The sequence below is a fragment of the Sarcophilus harrisii genome, chromosome 4, assembly GCF_902635505.1.
Source record: "Sarcophilus harrisii chromosome 4, mSarHar1.11, whole genome shotgun sequence".
NCBI classification, from domain to species: domain Eukaryota; kingdom Metazoa; phylum Chordata; class Mammalia; order Dasyuromorphia; family Dasyuridae; genus Sarcophilus; species Sarcophilus harrisii.
In genome coordinates, this window is record NC_045429.1 from 746,680 (window position 1) to 774,310 (window position 27,631).

A 27,631-nucleotide genomic window follows, 5' to 3' on the forward strand; every position below is an offset into this window, starting at 1 on the left:
AAGGGAAAGCCTGGCAGTGTGACCGGATAGAATTTTGGCCTTAGGGGAGGCTCCAGAGTCAAGGGTGTGACTCTGGGTGAGCCCTTCCCCCGCTTGCCTCAGTTTCCTCAGTTGTCACATGGAGATCGTTATAGCCTTTACTTCCCAGGGTGGTGGTGCTGCCAAGGGCTTAGTACAGTGCCTGGTACTCAGCAGCTGCTGGATGAATGCTGGCTATGTTTACGATTATTCTTTTTTATTTTATTCTTCTTATCCTATGGGGGGCTGTGGCATCTCCCCCATAGCCGAGTGTCGGGAGAGCAGCTGCCAGAACCCTTCTGACTCTGTTTTTCCCTCGTCAGAGGGCCCTAACCTCTGCGCCTCTACACACGTGCCCCCTCGGGTTGTTAGCGAAGGGAGGAGATCCCGGACGTGGGGACGGGACCCTGATCTCGAATGCAGGCGTGGTGCTTGGTTCTAGCGGGCTCCCGATGTTCATGTGCTGCTCAGTTGCATGTAACGTGGAGAGTAGTGCTTGGCGTCTCTAGGCTAGGGACCGGGAGGGGGGGTCTCTCTCGGGGTGCCAGGGCACCAAAGGCAGGAGTTGTTGGGGGACTGGTCGGCTTCAGGCTCTTCCCCTGCATTGTGGAGCCCTTGGCTTGAGTGAGATGAGCTTCTCAGCGACCGCTTCCTACCTACCTTCCTTCTAAACTGTGGATTGTGAGATGGCTGGGTTTTGGTTTTTCCATGCAAAAATTTGGGTGTCCAGAGATGATGGAACATTTTTGTTCCTGGGGAGGCCATGTTCACTGGGCAGCGAAGAGGCTTGGAGTCGGGAAGACCCCTCTTCCGAGTTCAAATATGGCCTCAGGTGCTTCCTAGATGTGTGAACCTGTTTGCCTCAGTTTCCTTATCTGTAAAATGGGCTTTAAAAAGAAAAGGCAAACTTGTCTGGAATCTTTGCAAAGAAAACCCTAAATGGAGTTGGGCAGGGTCAGGTAGGACTAAGGCTGAGTGGAGTCTTTCTTGCTGACTCCTGGTCTGTGTCCTGCTTAGTGTGAGGGTGAACCCCCTCCCGTGCTAGGAAGGGGGTGAGGGCTGTGCGCAGGGGGAGCGTTGGAGCGCATGGCCTTGGGCTCTTTGCTTGGGTGGCTTTGGGAGTTGGTTTTCGGTAGTCGGGCGGGTGGGGAGGAGGCCCCCGGGCCCTTCCCCTGCAGCAGGCTTCCGCTCTGGCCCTGGCTCTGGCTCAGCATGTTTGTGATGCAGACAGATGGAGTGTGGGAAGGGGAGGCGCAGAAGACTGGGGGGGTGACTCTCCCCGTCCCATTGGGACGTCGGTGCCTTCAGTAAGGCATGCCCTTCAGTAAATGCCTTCTTTTAGTTTTAATAAATCGTTCAGTGCCTAATGCTTCCTTTCTCCGCCTGGTCAGGCCCTCGTCTGCTTTTTGGAGCCTTTTTCACAGCTGCCGTGGGGGACCCTTTTGGTTCTCTCCCCTTCCCCTTTGGGGACCCTCTCCCTCTCATGGGCTGTGTCGACAGCCCGCATCCGGCGGTGGTGGATTGTGCGTGCTGACGGTGTTGCAGTCTTGGGCGAAGATATTTTTCCATTAAACTTTTTCTCATTTTGTTTTTCTGTTTTCCAGACTGATATAGGGCTTCCATTTCCACAGAGAGTTGTCCAATTACCAGAGATCGTGTGGGACCAGTACACTAACAGCCTTGGAAACTTTGAACGGGAATTTAAAAACCGCAAACGCAACACGAGGAGGGTGAAGCTGGTTTTTGATAAAGGTAGGTCGCGCTCGGGGTCCGCGCTAATGGAGGGGAACGTCTCCTGAAACGCTGCTGACTAATCCCGTCTTGTGTCCTCTGTAGTCGGCTTACCTGCCAGACCCAAAAGCCCCTTAGATGCGAGGAAGGATGGGGACGCCTTTTCCTATTCTGTGCTGCCTTTAAGCGATGGCCCAGAGGGTTCCAGCAGCCGGCCCCAGGTAAGGGAGAGGGCAGGTGTCTGCCATAGCACGGAGGCCTTGCCTTTTCACAGCGACTATGGCTCCTCTAGCCAGGAGAGATGCCTCTTTGCAAGCCATCGGCCGGGCGCCCCTCGCCTCCTGCTCCTTGACACCCTCCAGATCCCACCCCGCTGCCTTTTTCTGAAACCCCGTTCTGCGTGGGCCCTTTGGGTGGGCACGGGTACCTGAGGACCGTGCCCACCGGCCTGAGCCCTTTCACCCCCTTTTTCTCTGAATAGATGATAAGAGGCCGTCTGTGCGACGAGACCAAACCGGAGACCTTCAATCAGCTCTGGACTGTGGAGGAGCAGGTAATGTTTCTTCCCCTCCCCCCTCCTCCCCCCCATCGCCAGGGGCGGGAGTGCCTGCCCTCGGTCTCACATCTGTGCCTGTGTTTTCTTTAGAAAAAGCTAGAGCAGCTCCTCCTGAAGTACCCCCCTGAGGAGGTCGAATCTCGGCGCTGGCAGAAGATCGCCGACGAGCTGGGCAACAGGACCGCCAAGCAGGTGATGGGTGCAGTGGGACTGGCAGTGCGGAAGCACTGGGTGTGGGTCACTTGGCTGTAGGGCTGCTGGGTGCTTGGGGGCCGTGGGCACACATGGTCTCCTGTGCCCACCGTCTGTCCTGGGCCCTCCTTGGGCCTGGCTTCACGCCTGGGAGTCATCCCCATTAGCCCACATCCCCCTGCAATCACAGGGGCAGCTTCACAGTCTGTTCCCAAACAGTTTTATGCAGTTCCATCATGCTGGCAGCCTTCCATGTGCATCCCCCTTGGCACACTCGCTCACCTCTGCCTCTTTCCTCCCTGCCCCATCCTGTGGGTGGCCTGTCACCCCCAACAAGTACCTTTCCTTTGCCTTCTGGGGGGCTCTTCTGTGGCCCCACCTGCCCACCGTCTGGGGTGGGGGAAGGCCCAGGTCTGTAGGAGGTGTCAGAGGGCTTGACCCCTGGGTTTCCAAGGGTCAGGGCCAGCTCTCTCCTGAAGTGCAGGACGGGCTCGTCACCTTTGCTGGGTTGAGGACCCAGGTAGGAAATACCTGTGTTGGGTGGCAGAGCGACCCAGTTCTGTCCTGGAGCCCAGCTGACAAGCTCCCTCTCCATGAGGGGGGTCGGGCCACGCGAGAGATCTGTATTGTAGCCCAGCCAGAAGGCCGTCCAGCCCCGCGAGCCAGTGGGCTCCAGGCGTGGAGACAGCCCTTCCAGGTCAGAGCGCGGCTCTCCTGGGCAGGTGGCTGCAGTCTTTCCCTGGCACTGTCCCTCTTTGGATGCCATGTCCCTCTTTTAAAGCCCCCTTCTGTGTCCCTCAGGTTGCCAGCCGCGTGCAGAAGTATTTCATAAAGCTGACGAAGGCCGGCATCCCGGTGCCAGGCAGGACGCCCAACTTGTATATGTACTCTAAGAAGGTGAGGAAGGCCCCGGGACCCCCGCCAGCAAGAGAGCCGCCTTTTTGGCTCATCCTCCTGGGCTCTTAGCCTTCGTGAGGGTCCCCCGACTGTTCCCTACAGGCTAGGCCACACTCTGCCCCAGTGGGTGGGGGGCCCGAGGGAGAGGGAAGAATTGTTGGCATGGGGGGCTGTGCTTGGGTAGGACAATGTGGAGCAGTCTTGGGGTTGGGGGCTGTCCCTTTCCCCTTTTGGAGCTCTTTTGGGCAGCTCTTGCTGCCCTCTGCCCTCTTCTCTGGGCCCCTAGTGCTGCTACCTCCGATCCCAGCCTGAGGGAGCCAGTGGAATTGTTGGGAAGAAGTTATGGCTTGGGGGGGGGGGGGGGGGGGGGGGGGGGGGGGGGGGGTTGGAGAAAAAGGAGACGTTTTGTGGTCATGTGTCCCCTGGCTGACGGTGTTTACTGCGTGTATCCAGCTCCCTCGGCCTCCCCACGAGCCTGTGAAGGGCAGAACCTCAGTGGGAGACTCCCAAAGGGGCTTTAGGGTCACAGTTGTCTCCCCCCGCCAGACCAGCGAAGAAGCCCCGCAGGTCGCCCGGCCAGTGAGCCAAGTGTCCTCGGTTCTTCAAGGTCTCATGACTCGGGAACTGGCAACTCTTTGGTGGTCTATGCCCGGCCCAGGCTCACGGGCCTCTGGGAGCCGGCCTGGCAGAGCCCAAGCTTTCTGAGGCGCCTCTTCCGGCTTCTTGTGTTCACTGAATCCGCTCTCCTGCGTTACTCTTGAAGTGTAGGGCTTAGTGCAACCCACTTTGTGGGCCCCCCTCTCCTCCCCTCCCCATTCTTGGTCACCCCAAAAGAGCTCCCCATGTTTTGTTTGTTTTGCTCAGGACTGATCCCTCCCTTGGTCTGCTCTTCCTCTAGTTCCGCCGCCTCTTCTTGCCCTGTTAAGTGCACTTCTCTACCCAGCAGTCCGTGCGTGTGTGTGTGTGTGTGTGAGAGAGAGAGAGAGAGATATGCAGGTGAGGGTGAGATTGCCCTCGAGTTAATTTTCCCTCGTGTCCTCCCAGCCCCTCCTCCCCTCTCTGTCCAGTTTTCTCCCAAGGTCTCCATCCTGGGCTGGATCTGCTTCCTCCTGTGACCCCTGGCAATGACAGGGCACAGGGACCATCCTGCTGCGTCAGGATGAAAGCCGTTTTCATCGTTTGTCCAGCTTTTCTTTTATTTCTCGACTTCTGTGTTTGGACTTCCCGGTTTCTCTCCAGTTCTCCTTGGACTTCTCATCAGAGAGGGCTGGAAGCTCTTTCCCGACTGAAAAGCCACGTCCTTTGCCATATCCTATTCCGACCTTTGCTTCTTCACAGCGTGGGCTGCTGAATCCTGTGGGACCTTTTCTGTGGTTCTTGACTCCTTTTATTCCTCTAAGTACTTTTCCTTTGACCCAAAAACTCTGGATTTTGGTTGTGATGTTCCTGGGAAGTTCCCTGCCAGTGGGGACTGGTGGATCCTTTCCAGTTCTCTTGGCCCTTCATTTCTGGCATTGAGATGGCCTGGCAGTTCTCGACTTGTTTCTCCTCAGTGTTTAGTATGTCTGTCATTTTTATCATGTCACAGCTTATGTGTTGTTCCTTTTTTTTAATCCTTTTGACTGGTTTTGGCTCTTTTGTGTTGCCTCATGAAGCCGTTGCCTTCTATTTGGCCATAGATGCTTTTCTAAGGAAAACTATCTCGATGAGTTTGGATCAAAGTATATTATTTCCACCTTTTTTCTTTCTGTCTTGGAGAGGAGGAGTAAGGAAAGGAGTGAAAAAAATTGGTCTTCCAAGGTTTACAAAAATGAATGCCGGGAAAACAAAATGTTATTGAAAAAAGAAAACCCATTGGGGAGTTAGGGGAGGGTGAGGACTTCCAGCAGTAGAATGGGTGGACGAGAACAGTTACTCCCATTGGCCATGGTGGTGGCTGAGGTGCGTCCTGAGCCACCGCTGGTTGTCCTGCGTCTCCCCCTGATGTCACCGTTCCTCTGAGAAGCTTCGTACACTGTGACTGACGGCCAGGCCCACATCGGTCCTGCACGCTCTGTCCCTTGATGGCTTCAGATGTCTGAATCGTGGGGAGCGGTGGGGTTTAACCTTCTGTCAGAACACACCTGTTCGTTTCAGCTTTATCTTTTTTATTCTCACAACAGCTAGGCCCGGGGTTTGTATGTTCTGTCCGTTGTATCCTGGGAGATCTTTGGGGTGCTGGTTAGCAGTCTCTTGTCTGAGGGAAGGCTGAGAGGGGCCCATGGTCCCGGTCGGGTAGGCAGACCCAGGGTGAGCGCAGTGGGAACCCCCTTTGGAAAAGTGAACCCCAGCCCGCTGAACAGGGGTTTCTGACCTGTCTTTTGCCTGCGTTCCCTGAAGCAGTCTTCAACGAGCCGACGGCAGCACCCCCTCAACAAGCATCTCTTCAAGCCCTCCACTTTCATGACCTCCCACGAACCTCCAGTGTACATGGAGGAGGATGACGACAGGGCCGGCTTCCATGGCCACATGGACCCCGCGGCCGACGAGGCCTCGGTAGGTCCTCCCAGTCCCTTGGGGCCCTTCCTTCTCCCTTTGGGCGGGATCTCTGGGGCTTTCTTGCTTGTAGCACTGGTGAGAAGATGAGCCTCCTTCCATTCCCTCGTGGTGGAGGTAAATAGCTGTGAACCTTGAGAGAAAGAAAGGGGAGTGGAGGCAGGGAGGGAGGAGTGAGGGAGAAACTCTTCCCACGGGCCCCATGACTCCATTGGCTCACTGCCAAGTCCTGACTGGTTCTGCTGATGGGCAGTGCCATCCACCATGCCCTCCTCGATTCCAGGGTCCCTGCAGCAGCTGTGGGCATGAGAGGAGCCCTGGAGTGGTGGATTGGAGCCTTGTTTTAAGTGGGTGGGACCATAGCCCTTGCTTGAGGGGAATTATTTGTGCTGTTGAGGCTCTGCTTCTTGTCTGAGAAGGAGGATGAGGGCTGCCCACCATAAGGTTGAATGTCCCCCCTTGTCTTCAGCGCTTTGTGGGCACAGGGCGCGAGGGATTGGGCTGGTGCGCCTTCCCTGGGTGTGTCCCTTTTGGGAGTATTTGCCTTTCTTTCCTTTATAAGTGTTTCCTCCTGTCTGAAGGTTGGGCAAGTGGGAAAAGCCCCTGTGCCCTCCCAGTGCCCGAGGCCCCCCTGGTCCTTGCCCTCTGTACTAGAACCTTAGGGGGCTTCGGTCCATGGGACGCTTCCTAAGCCACCTTCCCTCCCCCCGTCCTGTTGTCTGGGGCTCCATCACGCTCTCCGTTCTTCCGGGGCGCCCTGCCCCACACAGAGCCTTGTGCTCGGCTCCCCACAAGCTGCCCGTCCAGGGGGCCGGACTCAGAGGGAGGCACCAACAGGGGCATCTGGGCTGCTCCCCTCAGGATGAAGAGAGCATTCCTGTCCCGTGCCGGGAGCTCCCCGAGTACAAGGAGCTGCTGGAGCTGAAGAAGCTCAAGAAGAGGAAGCTGCAGCAGATGCAGGCCGAGGGCGGCTTTGTGCAGCATGCCGGCTTCAAGGTAGGGGACCGGGTCCCCCAGGCCAGGGAGGGGGGCGCAGCAGGCCCCTATTCCAGATGCCCCCTCCCCCCCACGGCCCTGCCAGGAGAGGGTCTCCTGACCTCGCTGCTCTGACCTCCTTACAGTGTGACAACTGCGGCATGGAGCCCATCCAGGGCATTCGGTGGCACTGCCAGGATTGCCCCCCGGAAATGTCCCTGGACTTCTGTGACGCTTGCTCAGACTGGTGAGTGCCTCTTCCCTGGATCCCCCCGTCCCCTGAGCTGGCCCCGCCAGCGTCTCATGGAGTGCCAGCCAGTGGGTTGGGCTCTCTGGGTGAAATGGCTTTCTTTAGGGTTACTCTAAGGGACAGCCGGGGGCGAGTTCAGATGCCAACTCGGACACTCATCAGCTTTGTGAACTCAGCTTACTCATCTGTTAAATGGGGATTGGAATGGCATTGTTGCGAGCATCCAATGAGATTATATTTGCAAAGACACTTAGCACAGTGCCTGGCACACAGCCGGTGCTTACTAAATGCTCATCTTTTTCCATTATAAAAATAAGCCACATTTCTGTCGTGCTTTAAGGTTTGCAAAGCACTTGACATGTGCTTTCACTACAGTTACGTGACACAGAAAAGTTCTCCTCCTGCGGAGAAAGAACAGACACATTTTGAGTGCTGGTTGAGGCAGACGTTTTCCTGACTTCATTTATTTACTTTAGTTTTAGTTTATTTAAAGGCCTGACTAATGTTTAAGGCGTTTTGCACGACCCCATGTGTGTAATTTTGTCCTGTTGCTTGTTTTCTCAATAGGCAGGAGAGAGGGGCGGAAGGGAGAGAACTTGTGACTCCCAGTTTGTTTGTTTTAGGAGAGTGCCGCTACTCTCTTCACCTTTCTTTCTTGTGGTTTTCCCTCTGGTTCTGGTTTTTTCTTTCCCAACGTGACTCTCATGGAAATAGGTTCAAAATGAATGTATACATAGCAGATTGTTTGCTGTATGGGCAGGGGACAGAGGTGAAGGAGGGAAAGGGAAAACAAACTTGCAACTCCAGGTCTTAGAAAAATAAGGTTAAAAAAATGTTTACATGTAATTGGAAGAATAATATGCTATTAAAATAAAAATGACCTTTAAAAAAATTCTAAAACATTTAAAAATTAACCACTTAGGGTCTGCTTCTGGCATATTGCCTCAGGAAGAAACAACAGTTAGATTGAAAAGGGCTGAAGTGTCGGGGGGGTGAGGGGGAGGTGTCCGGGGCATGACCGTGAGACCACCGGGTCCTCTGCCGGGTCCTTGGCCGTGTGTGGTGACCCCCAGGTTTTGTGTGCGTGTTTTCCAGCCTTCATGAGACAGACTTCCACAAGGAGGACCACCAGCTGGAGCCCATTTACCGGGCAGAGACTTTCTTAGACAGAGACTACTGCGTGTCCCAGGGCACCAGCTACAGTTACCTGGACCCAAACTACTTTCCAGCCAACAGATGACATGGGAGAGACCCTAGGCCACGCTGCTCTTCCACACCTCGCCACGGGACCGGTGTCGTCTCGGCTTTCCTTGAAAGGACGCTCTGCGATGACCGCTCCCGAGGGGTCTCGCCACCTGTTGGACGGGGTCCTCGGCGGCCCACCCGCCAACCAAGCGCACGCGCCTTCTGGGCGCGTTGCCCTGGGGGGGGGTCTTCTCCGGGGGGCGAGCCCCCATCAGGGAGAGCCCATCCCAAAGGCTTCAGACAGCTAAGTCTCGACGATGGTGTCGAGAAGACAGAGTATTTATAGGAAGACCGTTTTTAGGCTGCAGTTTTGTCGTGAGGACAGAGTTTTAACCGATGACGGTATTTGCTTCTAGGATCCTTCTCACCGATGTGTCCCTCCCCATCCAGTCAGCGCTGCTTCCGTAATCACAGTGACTGGCCCTTCGAACTGCCCCCTTCCCCAACCCCTCCCCCCACAGTGAAGCACTACCAGAGGCCCCCGCGTGTTGCCTCTGTGACCGGCTCGCAGTCGCGGTGTATGAGTGTGATCCGGTCATCCCTCAGATCTATTTTTTAAATGTCATGTTCTATAAGATTGATCATGTGATGTGTACAAACTATGGTGAAAGTGCCAGTGGTAGTAACTGTGTCCAGTCTCTAATACTCCACATTAACTCCTCAAAAGTGCACAGCCTCTGCCTCGGCTCGGAGTTGTCCGTGCGACTCGGCAAAGAAAACTGCCTGAAAGCGAATCATCTGTATGGTAATAACCTCCCTCTTTTGTAGTCTGCCCCAGATCCATGAAAGATTGTATTTTTGTTACTATTTAAACAAGTGATTCCACCTCGTCTGCGCAGGGAGTGCCGGCTCACCTGCATCCTTTTATATTGCCGGATTTTGTTGTGCGTCATTTAAGACATTTTGTATGTTTCTTCTTATCTGTGTATACCGTCTGTTCTTAAATAATGGTCATTTGTCAAGAGAACTGTGAGAAATAAACTATGTGGATACTGTCTGTTTATAGTAGAAATGGCTGTGGCGACTTCCTTCCGTGCGCCTTGCCGGCATTCGTACGGCGGTGGGATGGGGCGGCACCTCGGAGCCGCCTTGGGCCGGCTCCCGATGCCGCTCGAAACTGACTCGAGCGAGTCTTCCCAGAGAACGGCTTTCTTGGAGACGCAAAGAAAAGGTGAGATTTGTGCTGCTGGGTTTCTGGAGTCACGTTAAGATCAGGCTGAATCGTTTTACTCCAGCTTGGATGAGAACATTTCTCATAGATGCTGAATACATAACTGGGTTCTCGTGTTTGCTTGAAAGTGTAACCTACGCGGGAGTGAGTTGAGTCTAAAATCGATCGCCTGAAATGCGTGAGCAAAACATTACGGCTGTTTCTGGTCTGAGAATTTGCCCCGGATTCCACTTCTGGTCTTAAATGTACAACCATGAGGGCGCCAGGATAGCAAACCCCTTCCACAGAAATGGGTTTAGTATCTGGAATAAAATTGTTCTCAGTCAGTATTGTTGACAGAAAAGAGAAGGGGTCCAGAATTTTCTCCATCATCCAATGCATTTCTTGGCATTCCTGGGTGGGTATCGTATATACTCGCAACCTGGCAGTTAGCAGTGGTGCCCAAGGAATGAGTGGCTGCCATTGTCCCAGCCTCGTGGTGTTTAGTTGTTGGGGATCGGCCGGCCGTATTGCTCTCCCTTTGGGGTGGGGAATTCTTCACGGCTGTCCAGGCTACAAAGGGTGGATGACTTCTCACTTGCTTGATGTGAAAAGAGCCCAAGAAAGATCCGTTTTGAGAAGCATGAGGATACTCTGGCTTCGAGATCCCCCCAGAGGCCACAGAATCGGCTTCTGTCTTACTGGGGTTCGCTGCTTGGAACGGGGCCAGTTTGTGTGGAGTTCATTGACAGGTCCTACGTGGAGGGGGTTGCTGAGGAAAGAAGGTGGGGCCGAGTCGGCTTTGGGGCTGACTTTCCCGGAATTCTGTTCTGGTTCCCTGTTTTTAAAATAGGAGCCACATCCCGGCTGAGCAGGAGTTGTGCGAACACCTTTGAGCCTCGCCTGCCCTCTTGATCAAGCGAGGGAGATGAGCTAGAAAACTTGCAAGGTGTCTCCTGGTTCTGACGACGCAGGATTAGGGTGGGAGGAGGGGCAAGAAGAGAGAGAAATGAAGAGATGGAGAGAGAGAGGGAGAGATTCATAGATAAGAGACGGGGAGACGGGGAGGGAGACGGGAGATGGGGAGGGAAATAGGGTGACGGGAGGGGGGGGAGACGGGGGGAGGGAGACTGGGAGACGAGGGAGACGGGGAGACTCAGAGAGAGAGATGGGGAGACTCAGAGAGAGAGATAGAGGGACTGAGTGGGGGAGACAGACAGACTGAGCAGGGGAGAAACCAGAACTTGATCCTGAATGTGAAAAGAAGGCTCTGTGGGGCGTAAGGCACGACTGTAACGGAGCCTATCTACCCAAGTGGAAGTTGGGGAGAATCGTTTTTCCGTGTCTGGCCGCCTTCTTGGGAACAATTCCTTTGTGCTAAAAGTCTCGAGCTTGGCAAGGGCATTTCCCTTCCCCTGACTGGTGGTTAGCAGAACCCCGGGACTGCTGCTCCCACACGGAGGGAAGGGGTTGTGTGATTCTGGTATAGGGCGGGGCTTGGCCACAGGCCTATCTTGTATGAATGAGTGGACGTGGGGAGAGTGAAAGGGGGCCCCGGTGGGTGGACGATCCGGAACACTCGGGTGACTTGGCTTCATCTTTGAGCTGGTTGTGACCCTTCGGGTGAGGAATGAAGCGTTTTTCTGTCCATCCCATCCCTCGTATAAAGAAGGTAACTGTGGGCCCCGTAATGCTGTGTCTAGCACCCACTTCCTCCAGCCTGTCCCAGTCCCTCTTTATCTGTGGGTCTTCCCTTTCTCGAGGTGTCCTGAGTCCCTCCACCGCCTGTTGGCCGCTCCTTGGTTTGGGCATTCTTGCTTGCCTGTGTTGTTGTTTTTTAATAATGGCCTTTTTATTTTTCAAAATCCCTGCAAAGATGGTTTTCAGCCCTCACCCTTGCAAAGCCTTGTGGTCCCCAGTTTTCTCCCTCCCTTCCCCCTCACCCCCTCCCCTGGACAGCAAGAAATCTAGTATAGGTTAAACATGGGCAATTCTTCTAAGCCTATTTTTACATTCATCGCGCTGCACAAGGGAAATCAGATCAGAAAGGGAAAAAGGAAAAAGCGCCACGGCGTGGGCCACACTCGGCTCCCACAGTCCTCTCTGAGCACGGAGGGCTCGCCATCACAAGGTCACTGGAACCGGCCTGAATCACCTCCTTGCTGAAAAGAGCCCAGTCCATCAGAATTTATCATCATATGGTATCGTTGTTGAAGTGTAGCACGATCTCCTAGTTCTGCTCATTTCCCTCAGCATCGGTTCCTGTCAGTCTCTCCAGGCCTCTCTGACATCCTCCTGCTGGTCATTTCTTACAGAACAATAATATTCCCTCACCTTCATATCCCATAACTTACTCAGCCACTCTCCGGGTGATGGGCTCAGTTTCCACTACAAAAGGGCTGCCACAAACATGGGGCACACGTGGGTCCCTTCCCCTCCTTTAGGATCTCTGGGATATGAGCCCGGTGGAAGCACTGCTGGGTCAGAGGGGAGGCACGGCCTGATGACGCTGGCCATAGTTCACAACTGCTCTCCCCAACGGCTGGATCCGTTCACAGTCCCCTACAATGTGTCAGTGCCCCGTTTCCCACATCCTCTCCAACACTGCTCCTCACCATTTCCGGAGCCAGTGGGACAGGTGTGGGCTGGGTCTCATGAGTTGTCTTCCTTTGCATTTCTCTGAGCAGTAGTGACTTGGAGCCCCTGTTCACAAAGAAGTTTGCCCTTTGTTTGGCCCAAGCCTGGCCCCAGGGGGCACTTCTGCTTCCAGAGATGCTTTGGCTGCTAGCCCTCCCAAGCGGGGGACCTGAAGCTACACACGCTGCTTGTGAGACCCCAGTGGGTCCCTTACCTTTCGGAGCCCTTTGGAGACAAGGGCCTGCTGGACAACGTGCTCAGCCACGGACAGAGCAACAGAGACCGGGACTCATGAGTTTGTGGAGCAGAATTTTAGGCCCAATAAGCTAATGGCTACGAGGTCACTGTGAGGGGTACAGCCGCTTTTAGGTCGGACTGGAGGAAAGGGGGCCTCGCCCCCCCAACAATCAGAGCCAAACGGAATTAGCCCGCGCTTCCGGCAGGGGAGGGAGGCTCTCACTGTCCCAATCCCATCCCTTCCTCTCCCTCGGCTTTCCACATCTGTAAAAAATAGCCCCGGCCTCCTGCGGACTCCGGCTGAGTTCTAAGCCCTTCCCTGGAGCCGGTGCCGGCAGTTGGCAGAGCTGCATTATTGCAGCGGGACTCCAGGCAAACTGACGAGAGATTCCTGAGCCCCCAGCCCCCTCCCACCTCGTCTCCCTGACGCCAATCACTGGCAAACCCCGGGAGCGTTTGGATCTTCCCTGATGGCATCCCCTGGATCGAACTTCATCCTCCTAGAGCTGGGGGCCAGGGAAGTCTCGGATCCCTGGAGGGCGGATTGACACTTGCCGTGGGCTGGGCAGCTCCTCCCTGTCACCGGGCAGTCTCTTCTCTCTCCTGGATTCCGGGGCAGACTAGCTAATGGGCCCCGAGAATTCAGATTCCCCCAGCGGGGCCCTAGAAAAGAAGGGGCCCCCGTTCTGGGAGAAGCAGGTTTGGAAGAGAGTAGTCCCGGCACCGCAGCCCGGCCTGAGCTATTCTGCTTCTGCTCCCTGCGCCGGGCCCGCCTTCCGCTCGGGAACGTCGGCCCCACACCTCGGGCTTGGCGGAGCTGGGATTCGAATTCAGAGCCTGGGACTTTCTCAGGGAACTAGTCATCAGTCCAGGGCTTTTTCCTACTAAACTGCTGCCAGAACAGAGCTCCATGGGAGGGGGGGATGGGCTTGAGTGTTTGGGGAGTCAAACGTCGGTCCCACCCAGGGTGGGATGGGACCTAAGAGCCTCCGGATGGAACGTCCCTTCTCGGCGCTGAGGGAAACCAAGTCTGGGAAGATGGGTGCTGATTGAGGCAGGGAGCAGAGGACCAATAGTTTGGGACGGGATGGGAATTCCGGGGGCACAATAGCGGCTCGGGTGAAGGAAGGCAGTAGCTCATCAGAGCCAGAGGGAAGTGGGGTCCTCTCCGGAGTGTTCAGTGAGACTCTGGGCCCGGGGCCACAGCTGTCTCGGATCATAGGTTATGGTTCGAGCCCCTTCCCCTACCAACACCATCCTTGCAGTGCTGAAGGCCCCTCAAGGGGCTGCTCCCAAGCCCCCAGGGGCAGGGGACAGAGTTGGAGGACTGGGAGGGGCCCTGCCTTTTTGCCGAGGGAAGTTTGGAGCCCTGGGCCTTGCCCAACCTCTCCCAAGTAGCTCGGGGCTGTCCGGGCCTCCCTTGGAGGCTTCTCCCCGCTGCCCCTGGGAAGAGCCCTCCCTCGGTTCCCGCCCTTGATGTGTCCAGGAAGTCCCAACTCTCAGGCCGTCTGCCATTTAACTTTATTGGGCAGTTATAGGTCATTACAAGAAAGGTGACTTTAGAAATGTAGATCTGCCCCAGAAATGGTGGAGGAAGCGAGCAGAGAGAGCGCATGCAAGCGGGGGCTCCGGGGCCGGCAGGGACCGGCGGGAGAAGCGTGGCCACGGACACTGGACAGAGGACATGGCGGGGTCTTCCTGGGGGCGTGCAGGGGGGCCCAAGAGCCACACCCACCCCAGCACCTCCGTGGGGAGGCTCCTTTCTCCTAGTGAGCCCGTGAGGGGCTGAGGCGGGGAGGGGAGAAGGGGGGGGGACTGATGGAAGGCCGTCCACGGGGCGCCTCCGTGGGGCCGTGCCTTCGGGGGCCACAGACTCGGGCCTTCGGAAGCTCTCTGGGCCAGGCTTTCCAAGGCAGGCGCCGAGCGCCCGTCTTGGTGCCACTGGGAAGGAAGGAAATCCTCGTCCACCCGAGGATTCCCGTCCACCTCGTTCCCGAATCTGGGGCTATTTCCAGCAAGAGGCCAGACCCGTGACGTCCTCAACTCCTCCTCGGTGAGGGCCGGCACCCCCCGGGACCATCTCCCGGCCCACAGCGGCCTCTGGCCGCCAGCAGCTTTCCCCTTTCTACTCTTGACACGGTGTCCGGGTCTTGTCTGTTTGCTGGGCGGCTCCGCGCTTGGGAGAAGAGGGAGAGGGGAAGGGGAACGTGAAGGCACTGAATGACAGGAAAAGGATGACTGAACAGGGTCCTCCACATCCTGTAACACTCGTGACCACAAAGACGAAGGGGGAAGCCTCTTGGAGCGCGGCCTCGAGCGTTGCCGGGCGAACCCTTCTGCCCGCCCGCCTCACCGCGCACCGATCCCTGGGCCCTGGAAACTCGCGGAGAAAGGAGAGACACGGGGTGGGTGGTCAGTGGGGGGACGGAAGAGGAGACTGGCCAGGGCCGGGCACAGCGGACGCTGACCCTGGCTCCCCTTTGCCCGTGGGACGTGAGAGGCTGAGCTTTGTACATGTGCCGCGCTCTGGGCCGGACACGGAGCCTGGAGCTGCGCTTGCGTCCGTCCCTCGCGGCCTTCAGAAGAGGGAGTCGACGGCTGTACAGATGTGCAGAAACACTTCCTCGGGACTCCCCTCCGCATTGATCTGCGAGTGGGGAAAAAACAGACCAGGTCGGGTTGTTAAAGCCAGTGACTTCCTGCTCCTAAGGGACGGCGGCTGCTCCTTCTCTGCCCCAGAAATACCTGGGAACTCGAGGACGTGAAGCCTCACTCTGCCATAAGGCCCTCGGAGCGACAGTGGGGTGGGAGTCCCTGGCCAGGAGGCCCCTCAGAAACGCCCGGGGCCCCACATGCTTCCCATCTGACCTTGGGCCCGAATTCCCTTACAGTGACAACATCCCGGACTGACTTGGACACTCGGAATTGAGGAAGGGGCCATGTCCAGGCTGCTCTGTGGCCAAGTGCACGGAACCGGGTTTGAAGCCGGCCTCTCCCGGCCTCCGTTTTCCCGTCTGACAAATGGGGATGAGAATCTTGGTCCGCCCTCTCATTTGTGAGGCTGGAACCACTTGTATGAAGTTCTGGTTGAACCTTAGCGTGAGATGGGAATGCCCGTCACTAGCTAAAGGGTTCTCCCGGAGGATGACCTCTGATTGTCTTGTTCCAAAATTCGGTGGCAGAAGTGACCTGTCCCTTGGGGTGTGAGGGGGGTGGGGAGAAATCCCCCCTGCTTCCCTGCCTCGCCTGTACAGTGGGGAGCCCTCCCATGTTTGATGTGGGGATCAGGTGAAATCTTTGTGAAGCGCCTCCACAAGGGCTACGGCAGTTCTCCGATTCTGTGGCCCCACGATAGGGGGTTAGGGGAAAACACCGGGAGCCGCTCAGAAAGGCCCTCGTGTCCCACCGACTCATTCCAGCCTCTCCTAGAGCTTCCAGACTCTGCCGGAGCCTGGAGCACAGCTGATATTTTGGGGCTTACCCGGAGGCCCTGGCTCCAGGGCGCCCTTATCTGCATAGAATTCCCTCTTTGCACTAGCCCGGACCCATCACCACGCCCCCTGGATGTCCGACCCGGGACCGCCCCTTTTTATGGCCCCTTCCAGGCTATTTGTCTGGTTCTATAAATTAGAAGTTCTTCAGGAGTGGGGCCCTCTCCCCTCAGAGGCTTTGTAGAACCTCGGCCGAGTTCCTGTAACATGTCGGCCGTTAAGGGCCTGGGCCAGAGCCAAGTGAGGAATCCTGACCCGATCCCTGGACGCGGGGCTCCACGGGGCACCTTACTAGCCTGGCAATCTCGCCCAGGGGACAGATTTTCGGCCTGGGACTTCCCCAGCCCGACAGCCGGCGGGACTTGGTGCTCCCCCAAATCTACTACTTCTTCCATTGGCGCTCCAGTGCCGGAATTATATCAGAATCAGGGCCCATCGGCTATTGTTGCTGCGGCTGCAAATTGCCTGCCTTTGCCTTTTCTGTAAATCCGCAAAACGCCATCTTCCTGAGGGTGTCTTGCCTAGCTGCCCATCTGAACCCTAAAGTTTCTTAATCACACACTATTTAGTACCAGAGCAGCTCGACAACAGGGAACAGAAGGTCTAAAACTGAATCGGAAACGGAGAAAAGGCGCTTATTCTTTCCCCAGGAAGAGGGAAGGCAAAGGAACAACCGCGCTTGGGGCCCAGATAGGACTTTGATTTGGTTGACTGAGCTCCTCCATCTTCCACTTGTACTGATGGGCTGGATTCCTAGAGCATGAAAGCTGCTCTTTCAGCGTTCTAGAAGTAACCTAGAAGGAGATTTCTGGTGTCGTATCTCATGAGCCCCCATGGGTGCACCCCCTTGATTATCAGCCAATTAACAATTAGGAAGGCTGTTTACCAAGCACCCAAAGAAAGGATGTCCTCTCCCCTCACATTCACAAGATCTCCGGAGCAAGCAGACTCCTATGTGGAGAAAACATGTGGCCAATGGATAAACGTCTAACTCCCAGTTATTTCCTCAATTTCTTGCGAAGGCCAAAGAAATTTTAGTTAATTCCCTTTTGTTTTGTTTCCTGGTTTGATTTCTGAGGGAAATTTAATTTTCCACGATTTGTGGCAAAGCGACCCCTTCCCCACTCATGTCTTCTGCTTCTGTTTTTTAGCTCCTTTACTCTTTCTGCCACAGCGGGCTTCCATGTGGCTCTTCCATGGCTGAGTATCCTTGGCCTTAGTCCAGGGGCTTTTCTCTCTGCCTTCTTTTTGTCTCGGCTGTCTCGGCCCTGCGGATAGTGTGACCTCCGAGTTATTTTTCTACAGGCAAGTGTTGATTATTTGTCTGATTTTTGGAAAGGACATATCTGAGGTATAATTGAAAGCCTTTTGGAGAACTACCTTTTGGGGCATTGTGTTTGGGATGTCTCACGGCAAAACAAAAAGTATTGGCAATAAATAAATAAATAAACAAATAGATAAGAAAGAAAGATTGATCTTGGGACTTGGAGTAAGAACCCTGGGTTTGGATCCCGACTCTGCTATTTTTGGCTTTCGTTCTGGACAAATTGCTTCCCCTCTGTGGGTCAGCTTCCTTGTCTACAAAGTCCAGCGGTTAGACCAGTTCCTCCATCCCTGACATTTCCTAATTTTAGGAGGCAAGGGTAGCTGGGGGCTCTGAGGGCTCTCCCGGACTCCCACTTGCTGGGTTTCCTGCACTAAATATCTGAGTAGTTTTTCATCCTGGGGAGATGGGATAGATTTTCAGAATAATGGCATTATGGAGAACCAGGGCGTTTTGGCCTGGAAAGCAATCCCAGTGGCTAGCCCACCCCTGAAAAGAGATTTCCCCCATAGCCTCTATTTGAAGATACTGTCTCCCAAGATTTCTTCTAATATTTTTGTTAAATTAATAAATAAATCTTAATTAGTTAATAAAATTAAAAATTAATTTAAAACTAAGTTACTTTAAAAATCATTAAGTAGTTATTTCCCCCTCCTTTTTATTGGGGGGAAAAAAGCCGTTTCTCTAGGAAAGCCTGCCATTTCCCTTCTGAGTCTTCCCTTTTGTAGGCCAGCCTCCTCAGGCCCCTCAGCACCAAACAGCCTTCCCCATCTTGCTTGCCCCTTGCTTCAGGTTGGCTCTGCCCTCCTCCCAAAGCGGGGCTCCGAGTGCCACTTTAAATGGGGCCCTCCCGGCAGAGAACCGGGCCACTGCCTCCCCCCCCCCCGCGCCCACAAGCTTGGGCTCAGGGGTGTTAGCGGCCATATTTTTGTTCTCTTGCAGGGCCAGGTTTTGGGGTCCAAGCATAAGACAATCCGGTGGCAAAGTGAATAAGTGCTGGACCTGGCGCCCCAAAGGGGAGTGCTTCAAGGGCCCTCACTTATGTCCCAGGGACGCCATTTCCAACAGACTCATTCAAATTCAGCCCCACGTACTGGATACGATCCTGGGCAAATCACTCAACCTCTGCCTCCATTTCCGCATCTGTCAAATGGGAATCATAGCAGTACGTATCTTTAGGGCTGTTGGGAGGATGAGTTAATGTTTTGGAGGTCCTTTGTCAAGTGTAAGGTGCTAGGTCACTTATTATTCCCAATTAACACTGCACCATCCAGCCCATTCCATTGTCCAGAGTTCCAAGGGTTTCTTCTCCCCATCCTGCTATTCCCGTGTAAATTTGGGAAGCTCCTCTAGACTGATTCGGCCTTCAGGATGCTCAGGGCCAAAGGCAAAGCCTGGGTGAGACTAGATGCCCCCAGAGGGGCCAAGCCATCGTGGGGGGGAGGGGGAAGAATGCTGGACACTGGTGTTTGAGTCCCCGCTCATCACTTGTCCACGACCCAGCACTTCCTAAGGTCCCCAGTGACCGTCTAAGCTGGCGGGTTCTGGCCAGTGGGGAACGCCAGCTCTCTGCATTCCCAAAGTCCTCTCCATCACTTAGAGTCCCAATGAGCCACAAAACAGTACATTAAGCCTTGACTTTGGGGTTTACTGATTGGGTGTCTACACTGCAAATGAGCTTCAGGGCCCTCTGCCCCTGAGGTGCGTCCTGTGGGTACTGGAAGGAGGCTGCATCTGGAGGGTAGGAAGACTTGTTTATGGTGTCAGAGGTGGGATCTGGGCTCCCAGGATCCTCTGGGTTCTCCCTCAGCAGGATCCATGGATTCACAAGTCCTGGGGGTGTTTGGCGGCACTCGGAGCTCCCAGTGGCACTCAGAGCTCCCAGCAGCACTCGGAGCTCCCAGTGGCACTCGGGGCTCCTGGCGGCACCCCGTGCTGAACCCCAATATGAATCACCTGCTCTCCAGCTGGTCCTTGATGGTCAGAGCTGCTGACGGGGTCTTGGGGAGATCAGCCCTTCCTCTTGGGGGGGACAAAGGACTTTGATCCAGGAGGCTGAGAGGCCATCGTGGCCTCTTCATTCAGAGTGGTGACGGCCCTTGTCCAGGGTTTGGATGCAGGACCTCCTGCCTCTGGGCTTGTCCGCTGTCCCTCTGGCAATGAGTGCCCCCCCACCCAATCACTGGAAGGAAGCTGCCTTCGTTCCCCGGGTGTGTCCTTCAGTGCCCCAAAGGCCAACCAACAGCTCCCCCATTTGTTAGGCAGTTTCTGGGAATTCTAGAGCTGACAGGGGCAGGGGGGGTTGCCCCCCATTCTCAGGGAGTCTGGGGAGCAGCCGAGCTGGGGGCGGTTTCTTTTGGTGACCGAGTCTGCTCTAACTCCGGGGCCCCAGACCGCGACAACCACGACAAACAGGCTCCTGGGTGGCGGGGAGCAGGGCCCCACTCACCTTGTGTAATTGTGCCTTCTCATAGAGGGCCATGAGGGCGGCGGAGGCCTGGTAGTAGGTCCGGATGCGGCCGGTGAGGGCCTCGGGGCCGGTCTCGGGGCTCCGCTGCAGGAGGCGCCTGGTCATCGTGTCCGCCGAGCACTCCAGGCAGATCACCAGGTGGGGCTCTCCAATCTGGGGACACAGGGAGGGGCTCTCAGCTCTCCGCCGGGGAGCCCCGCGCCCGCCTCCCTTCCCCCAGGAGAATGTTCTGCAGCCTCTGGTGGGAGCTCCTAGCCCTCTGCAAGGGCCCGGGCCCCGCAGGGGGTATAAGGACCTCAGAATTTAGGGGGCAGATGTGAGACTGACCGACTCGGCCTTTGAACCCAGGCCCAAGTGCAAGGACAGAAAGGAGGCAAGGTGAGGGCGCTCCCGGTGAGCGCAGCAGACGCCTCCCTTGGTCCGCCTCCTCCCCCGGGCCTCTGAGCAGCCCCGGCCCGTTTCTTGGAACTGCCAGCCACGTGTGGACTGGGAGGATTCTGGGAAATAGGCTGTCCGGTCATGCCGGCCTCGGGGGTCGGAGCTTGGTCTTGGGCCTGGCCTGGGGAGACCTTGTTCCAGGGACAGCGAAGTGTGGAAAATACCGGGAACGGCGCCTTCCCCTCGGCCCCTGTCAGGGCGCTTGAGGTTAACAGCTCCTTTTGCGGGGGATGTTCCCCCACTTCAGACCACCGGCAGCTGAGCTATGGGAGGCACCTGCACCCGACAGCCCCCCCACTGATGGTCTAATTGGGGGTCCCAGAGCTCCCTGGGGGGCCAGGAAGAGCTCCCTCAGGGCGTTGCAGAGTGGACCAGGACTCTAGTTTTTTCTCTCCACGATTTAGAGCGAGAGAGATGGCTCCATTCTGTTCCAGCCCGGTGAGAACAGTCTGTGTTCAGTCACTCACCTAGGAAGCATCTATTAAGCACCTGCTATGTGCCAGGTTCAGTCACTCACCTAGGAAGCATCTATTAAGCACCTGCTGTGTGCCAGGTTCAGTCTCTCACCTAGGAAGCATCTATTAATCACCTGCTGTGTGCCAGGTTCAGTCTCTCACCTAGCAAGCATCTATTAAGCACCTGCTGTGTGCCAGGTTCAGTCTCTCACCTAGGAAGCATCTATTAAGCACCTGCTGTGTGCCAGGTTCAGTCTCTCACCTAGGAAGCATCTATTAATCACCTGCTGTGTGCCAGGTTCAGTCTCTCACCTAGGAAGCATCTATTAAGCACCTGCTGTGTGCCAGGTTCAGTCTCTCACCTAGGAAGCATCTATTAATCACCTGCTGTGTGCCAGGTTCAGTCTCTCACCTAGGAAGCATCTATTAAGCACCTGCTGTGTGCCAGGCACTGTATTATGCAGCTGCAAGACTAGAAGACAAAAGTGAGTCCTCTCCAACCTCGGCAGCCTTGCCCTCTCCAGGGCTGGCCAGTTAGAAAGTTAGACAGATTGTTGCTCGGATGGAAAGTGTGTAGAGGGGGCAGCCAGGAGGAGGGACATTAGGTCCCTGACATAGGAGGATAAACTGAGGATCTGGGGGAGGCAGAGCCTGGATTAGAGCCAATTCCAACCCATGAGGACAGTCTTCAAGGATTTAAAGGCGGCCTCTCCAGAAACCAGTTTGGCCCAGGGGCAGAGCTAGGGCTTGTGGGTAAAATTCAGGCTGGAAATCAGAAATAGCTGCCCCACACCCAGAGTGATCCAAGAGGCCCCTGAGGTGTGGAGGACCAGCCATCAGGCGAGTGGGAGCATGGACTCTTTCCCCAGGTGTCAATCAGACTAGATAGCCACAGATGGCTGCCATTTGGGGGGGGATGGATAGCCCCTTTAGGGGAAATGTCCTGAGGGGACCATGGGCAGTTTTTGACTCATTCTCATAAAAAAAAAAAATTAATGCTTTTAGTGAGAGCAGTGTAATTGATTCATTATTTTTGAATATCATGTTCTTCATACTTTGGTAGATGGTGATTCAAATGTCTGGTTTTACATTCAATTTCTTTCAAAACTTTTTAAGAAATCTAAATAAAAATTATTCAAAATGAAATTAAAAAATTTAAATCATAAATTCAAATAAGAAGTCAAAAACTTTTTCAAAACTGTCAGAGCAGGCAAAGGTAATCCCCCAAATAGTCAGAATGTGCTAAATCATAATATTCTTTTTTCAGGCCCTCCTCCAAGTTAGGCAAAGATCTGTGCTGAATTTGCTTCTTTCCCCTCTTGTCAATCTGATCTTATAAATTCAGGGTAGGATGATGATGCACTTTGACGTTTTTAACATGCGGGTCCAAAGCCGCCGGAAGTCTCCATTTAGAAGATTTGTCACCGAGTTGGGAAATTCTGTTTCCAGGTTTTCCCAATCTGTGGGTAGAAGAGTTTTTATGGGGGCCACACTGAGGGTGCTTTTGCACCTCGATGGGAACACTCCAAACTTGTTTTCAAAAGCTCTCTTCACAGCCGGAGTTTCTTCTGAAAAGCAGTTACTTCCTCCCTCATTATTTTAACCAAGCAGCATGGCAAAAGCCTGCTTGTCCAGGCTTCCAGTCAGGGGAAGAGCAGGCTGGATCATGTCTCAGAGAGAGAGAAGGCTACCTTCTCAGAGGAGAGATGTACCCCTTTCAGACGGGGAGGAAAGAAAAGCCCAAGAAGGCAGTTGCAGGCACTTCCCCAGGTCAAAGTCTGCAGGAGAGCCTACTTTCCCAGCTACTCATTGTCTAAGAGACACTGGGTACTTTGGAGTTACAAAGTGGGGTACTCTGACCCCGAGAACTGTTTTGTGGTAGAAGCCTCTGCCTCAGGACAGACGCACACGGGCCTGCCTGAACTGGCCAGTAAGCCTCACAGGAGCCATTATGGCCCATGTTCCTAGTTGGAATAAGGGATATTGCCTAGAAAGTCACGCCCAGACTCCAGCCTTCTGTTGCTCAGAGAAGAGATTTCTTAGGTATTCCCGGTGCCCCCAGGAGCTACTTCAAGTTCCAAAGTGACCCCGTGTTTGAGAGTTGGAAGAATGGAAAAGCGGGAGCCTGATGAACACGGCTCCTGGGAAGAATGGAGGGTTGTTTGGGTGATCCACAGACCAGAAGGAAAGTCCTTGAGGAAATGCAGCCATGAGACAGCAAGGGATGGAGGACGCCCCTTCTCCCTTCCTTTCGCTGAGTTATTTCTCAGGGTACGGATGACGGGAAGGCCGTCCAAAGCCCATCAGTCCCGAGCCTTGTTAGTTTTGCTAGTCACAGGATTACTTTAAAAGTCAACCCCTTAGGAAGGGGCTGTGTTGGATACTGTGGAGAGGAGAGACCGGCTGGAGAGAAGAGGGAGTTAAGGGGCAGGACTACAAAACTTACTGGTCTCTATAGCAGGGCCGTGAAAGTGGGAGGAGTCCTGCAGAAGGCGGAACCTTCACCAGGCATATGATACAATCATCTGGGAATCCCAAACTCGGTTCCTTCCTAAGGGTAGTTTATGAGTTCCCATTCACGCTCTGGGTAGTTAGTCTGACCACAAGAGCAGGCAAAACTTTTGCATCTTTTGAGGGTATGAAATAAATGCTATCTTCCACTAGACGTGAATTTTTGTTGATGAAAGTCCTTGGATATACAGAACTTCCCCTAAAGAGCAGGTTAGCCGAATACTATAAGTTTTAAGTATGTTTCAGTGTAATTTTCTTTTATGAAATTTTTTATTGCGTCTATGATTTGCTCTTTGATTCTTCAGGATCAAGTGAATCTCCAATTATATTATTTCTTCAAATTGCCTTTAAAGAAAATCATTTTTGTCACACTGTGATCAGCAAAGGATGTGGTTAGTATTCTACTTTTCTGCATTGACTTATGAAGTTTTGTGTCCCAATGCATAACCAAGTTTTTTATACAGGTGCCATGCACCGTTGAGAAATACATATATTCCTCTTTATTCCCATTTAGTATTTTCCAGATAGCTGTTATCTCTAACCTTTCCAAAATTCTATTCAGGGACTTCTTGGCTTGTTTGTTTATTTCTTCTTGGGTTTGTCTAGACCTGACAGGTTTACACAGAGGGCCTCCACTTGATCATTTCACTATTTCTTCTTGCAGTTTGATGGACTATCCCTTTAAGGATTTATAATATATTTATAATCATGCACTGATACTGGCTCATCATTAATGGATCCTTCAAGCATAACATCATTTTCTGGTTGTACCCTCAAATAAATAAGAACGGATATTGGAACCTTGTCCGAAATCACGACTGATACCCTTGCTTTTGGAGTTCACGTGAAGCATCATGGACTGCTCCCCAGCCCCTGAATCCTGGGTCCAGAGCACACTGGGGGCTCTCGGGCTCCAATCCGCTCTGCTGTAGGAGCCGAGTGACTCCTCTGACCTACATTGGTATGTTCGTACATTGAAAGCCAGAGCTTTCCTAGAACTTGGGGCAGGGGCAGACCAGACTCGGCCCCCAGGAAGGGACTCGGGACCTCGGCCTCCAGAAGGAGGAGAACCAGGCAGAAGTCACCTTCCCGGATTCTTTCTGGGCCACTCCATCCTTCAGGAGTTAGTAGAAAATTAAAACTGTGCATACAGGACCTCACCCTGCGCTTAAACTCTTCCCCCTGCTTCACTTCCTGGGGGTAGCCTTGAATCAGGAAACCCTTCGTGTCTCCTCCAAGGTGGGCAGCCATGGCTTCCTTCAGGAGCTCCAGGATGGCATCCTGTGGGAAAGAGAAGGCCTTGAAAATGCAGGAAGGCAGGGCTGTGCCTTCTAAGGGGGTCTGCTCCCCCGGTTCGTCCACAGGAAAAGAGAGGCAGCCATTAAATTGATTGTAATAAAAGAACATGAAATTAGTTTGAGGGAGCCAGTTTCCGGGCCAGCCAAGCTCCATAAATCTTGTGGAGGAATTTGCCCCGGCCAGGGAAGTAAAGGCAGGCCCCCAATGGGGGCCAGGCTGGGGCTGGCAACTTGGGAGGGCCAAGCTAGGACTCGGCCTCGGCCTCCCCGGGCCCCCAGCTCCCTCGGCCTCCCTGGGCCCCCGGCTCCTTTAGCCTCCTTGAGCCCCCGGTTCCCTCGGCCTCCCTGAGCCCCCGGCTTCCTCATCCTCGAGATAGGGGTGACAGCCCCCATCTTCCCTCCCCCTTCCTCCCAGGGTGCACCTGCTGACCAGGAGCACCCCTGTTCCCCTCTAACTGGTCTTCAGGAAAGGCGACAGTCTACACCTTAGTGTGTACTGAAGCCCCTGCTGGCTTGCCCAGACAGCTTGGAACCCATTCTCTTTCCATTGTCTGAAAAGAGCTGCTGGAGGGGGGCTGATTCCGCTGAAGGGGGGGGGCAGGGATGGGGATGCTCTCGAGGCTGGGTATGCTCTGGGTGGTTCTAGCTGGGCCCACGTGGCGTGGGTCCCCTCTGCTTCCCCCCATGGGGTCCCGCACTGGCTGCTGCTGGGGGACCGATGTCTTTGGGGGAGACGGGTGTTTGGGGTGGGGCACCCTCCTTGCCCAGGCTAGGTCCCATGTTGGGGGATGATGGGGGCCTGATTCCCTGGGGGTTGGAGGATATGGGGGGCCCTAAAGCAAAGTGGGCATCGGGTGCTTCCAGCTCAGCCCACGTGGCTCCCTCTGCCTCGCCCAGGTGTCCCGCACCAGCTGCTTACCGCCGGCACCGGCTCCCCCCGCTCCAGGGGCTCCCCGATCAGCAGGCTTCTCTCGGACCCCGAGGCCAGCTCGTCCCTCAGCAGTTCGGCGGGGGTGATGCGCGTGAAGCCGTATTTCTGCACTAGCTTCTCACACTGGGTTGCTTTGCCAGAGCCTGGACCCCCTGGAAGAAGGAGAAGGAGAGGTCGGGTCAGGCATCCTGGCCCAGACCTAGGCAGGCATCCTGGGCCTGGACCGAGGGAGGCGTCCCAGTCAGACTGAGGCAGGTGTCCTGGGCCAGGACCGAGGCAGGCGTCTCAAGACCCCTCTTGGGGCACTTCAAGCTCTTGGCATGGGTAGCTCCCACAGGATTTCCTAAGGCTGACCCCGGTGTTCAGGCACTCTGGGTCACCATGGCCATTTCCTTCCTCCTGGTCTCCATCCTCGCAGTGTGGAGCATCCTTCCTCCCTCCCACACCTTGGAAGCATTCCAGCTTGGGGCCAGGCCCAGTACAGGTGCCTCTCATCACTAGTCATCCCCATCCCTCCTCCCTTCCCCCCCCCCCACTAAGACAACTTATTTTGGGTGCATTTGGGGGAATGCACACAATATTTATTCTATAGGTCTCTCCCAGAAGAGGGACCATTCATTTGGCTTGGCATTCAGTGCCCAGTCGTACTTTCTAAATGAATCTTGGCTGGAACTGCCTTGAATCTTGCCTAGGAACACTTTCTGCCACGTCTGCAGCCGAAGGTGATCGCTTTCCTTAAGACGGAACCTTGGAAATGACGCCAAGGGAGAATTTTTGCCTGGCTTTGCCCACTGTGTTCGCCCTTGGAGACCCGACCACCCCCGTGCTGCCCCAGCCACCGGATGCCCTGTGGGAGAGGGAAACATGGGCGGCGGGGGCAAAAGGGTCCCAGGAAGGAGCTGCCGGGGAGGGTGGGCAATACCCGGCCAGGGGTGGCTGGCAGCTGGTGGGGGGAAGTCTCCTCGGGCCCTCCCAGATTCCCTCCCCGGCCGGATTCCGTCGCATAGGCAAAGTTTTCTCCGAGTGACGGCTTTTTCAAATTTAAAAATAAGCTAGAAAGAACTGGACAACCCATTTTTTAACGGTAGAAAAAGTCGCTTTCCCTAAATGAAAACAGAGGAAAGGATTTTTTTCTTTTCTAAAGAAGTCCTCGAGGGACTTTAGCCCAAAGCCTTGCTGCCCTTCTTGGCGTGGGGGAGAACCCCGCCGGAGCTTTTGCCTCCACTTTATTTTGCGGTCCCCAGGAGGGGCGGCCTTCCATCTTGCCCCCGACCCACCCTCCCCCTCACCTTCTCAGCTGCCCACGGCCACTCTTGAGAGGTGCCTCGTGGCCGCATGTAGAGGGAATTTCCCCGGGAGTTCCCTGCACTAAGTTGTAAGTTCAGACCCAATTTTTTGCAACCACCGTTCTTCCTGGGGTGATGCACAAATACAAAGAGCAGCTTCCAGACCTTTGCCTTGGCAGAAAACCAGGAACCGAGCCCGTTTTCTTTCCGAAATCTTAGCATTTCAAAGCCGTGGAGAAAGGAGCCCGCCTGCTGCCATCCGCTCCCCGGTCTCCGAAGCTCTGCTGGAACAGACCTCCCAAACGGCCCTCCTGTCCTCCTGCCCCCGATACTGCTCCGGCCCACTCGCCAAGCCCTTGTTTGCGGTTCCGAAGGGAGCCCAGTCTTCCCCTCCCCCATCCTTTCATCTCCTCTCTTGGGCCCGCATGAAAAGTCCTGTCTGGTACTTTGCCCATTCAGAACTGTTCTATCCAATTTGCCAGTCTAGACACCCTGTCAAAGAGGAAATGAAATCAGTGTGGGATGATTTGTTCCTCATAAATCCTCGCGGAGGTGAGGGAACACCTTCTTCTCCTCTCCTGTTTACAAGCTAAGTCTTGGGCTGGTGGCTAAACTCCTCTAGCTCCATCCCCTAGCTCGGCCTTCTCCCCCTGTGAGGGAGCCAGGACAGTTTGGGGGTGTCTCTGGGCCGGCGACTCCACCTCACCAACAGGCAGCACCTCCACTCCTCTCCTGCCCTTCTCTTTCTAACCCCCTACAGACCAGCTTCTGACCCTTTGAAACCCCTCTCTGCCGAGGGCCGAGGGTCTCTGAGACACCAAACTGGCTCTACTCTCTCCTGGCTGATCTCTTCTCTTCAGGCTCTGGGGAACACCGGCTCTTGTGGTTTTCTTCCCACCTGGCTAACCTTTCCTAGGGGCCCTCCTGCAGACCCTGCTCTGTAACCCTCGGTGTGCCTCGGGGTCAGGCCCCTCCTCTCTTCTCCCTTTGTACTGCTTCGCTTA

At 54.9% G+C, this 27,631-nt stretch overlaps 2 protein-coding genes across 5 annotated transcripts in view; one reads left to right on the forward strand and one right to left on the reverse strand.

Annotated features, from left to right (window-relative positions):
- Positions 1 to 9,404, forward strand: part of ZZZ3 (zinc finger ZZ-type containing 3) — a 66,641-nt gene extending 57,237 nt beyond the window's left edge. The window contains exons 5-13 of one of the 2 annotated variants that reach the window (XM_031968854.1): positions 1,623 to 1,770; positions 1,855 to 1,970; positions 2,231 to 2,302; positions 2,396 to 2,497; positions 3,299 to 3,394; positions 5,774 to 5,929; positions 6,791 to 6,925; positions 7,051 to 7,151; positions 8,250 to 9,404. In XM_031968854.1, the coding sequence (XP_031824714.1) occupies positions 1,623 to 1,770; positions 1,855 to 1,970; positions 2,231 to 2,302; positions 2,396 to 2,497; positions 3,299 to 3,394; positions 5,774 to 5,929; positions 6,791 to 6,925; positions 7,051 to 7,151; positions 8,250 to 8,394 (1,071 nt within the window). In that variant the 3' untranslated portion in view covers positions 8,395 to 9,404. The remainder of the gene's footprint in view (positions 1 to 1,622; positions 1,771 to 1,854; positions 1,971 to 2,230; positions 2,303 to 2,395; positions 2,498 to 3,298; positions 3,395 to 5,773; positions 5,930 to 6,790; positions 6,926 to 7,050; positions 7,152 to 8,249) is intronic. The other variant, XM_031968855.1, reaches the window with a different exon arrangement.
- Positions 9,405 to 13,927: 4,523 nt separating this feature from the next.
- The window catches only part of AK5 (adenylate kinase 5), a 179,300-nt gene continuing 165,596 nt past the window's right edge, over positions 13,928 to 27,631 (reverse strand). For all 3 annotated transcript variants that reach the window (XM_031968858.1, XM_031968857.1, XM_031968856.1), the window contains exons 11-14: positions 25,330 to 25,493; positions 24,274 to 24,393; positions 19,688 to 19,861; positions 13,928 to 15,070 (exon numbers count right to left, since the gene is read on the reverse strand). In XM_031968858.1, the coding sequence (XP_031824718.1) occupies positions 15,002 to 15,070; positions 19,688 to 19,861; positions 24,274 to 24,393; positions 25,330 to 25,493 (527 nt within the window). In that variant the 3' untranslated portion in view covers positions 13,928 to 15,001. The remainder of the gene's footprint in view (positions 15,071 to 19,687; positions 19,862 to 24,273; positions 24,394 to 25,329; positions 25,494 to 27,631) is intronic.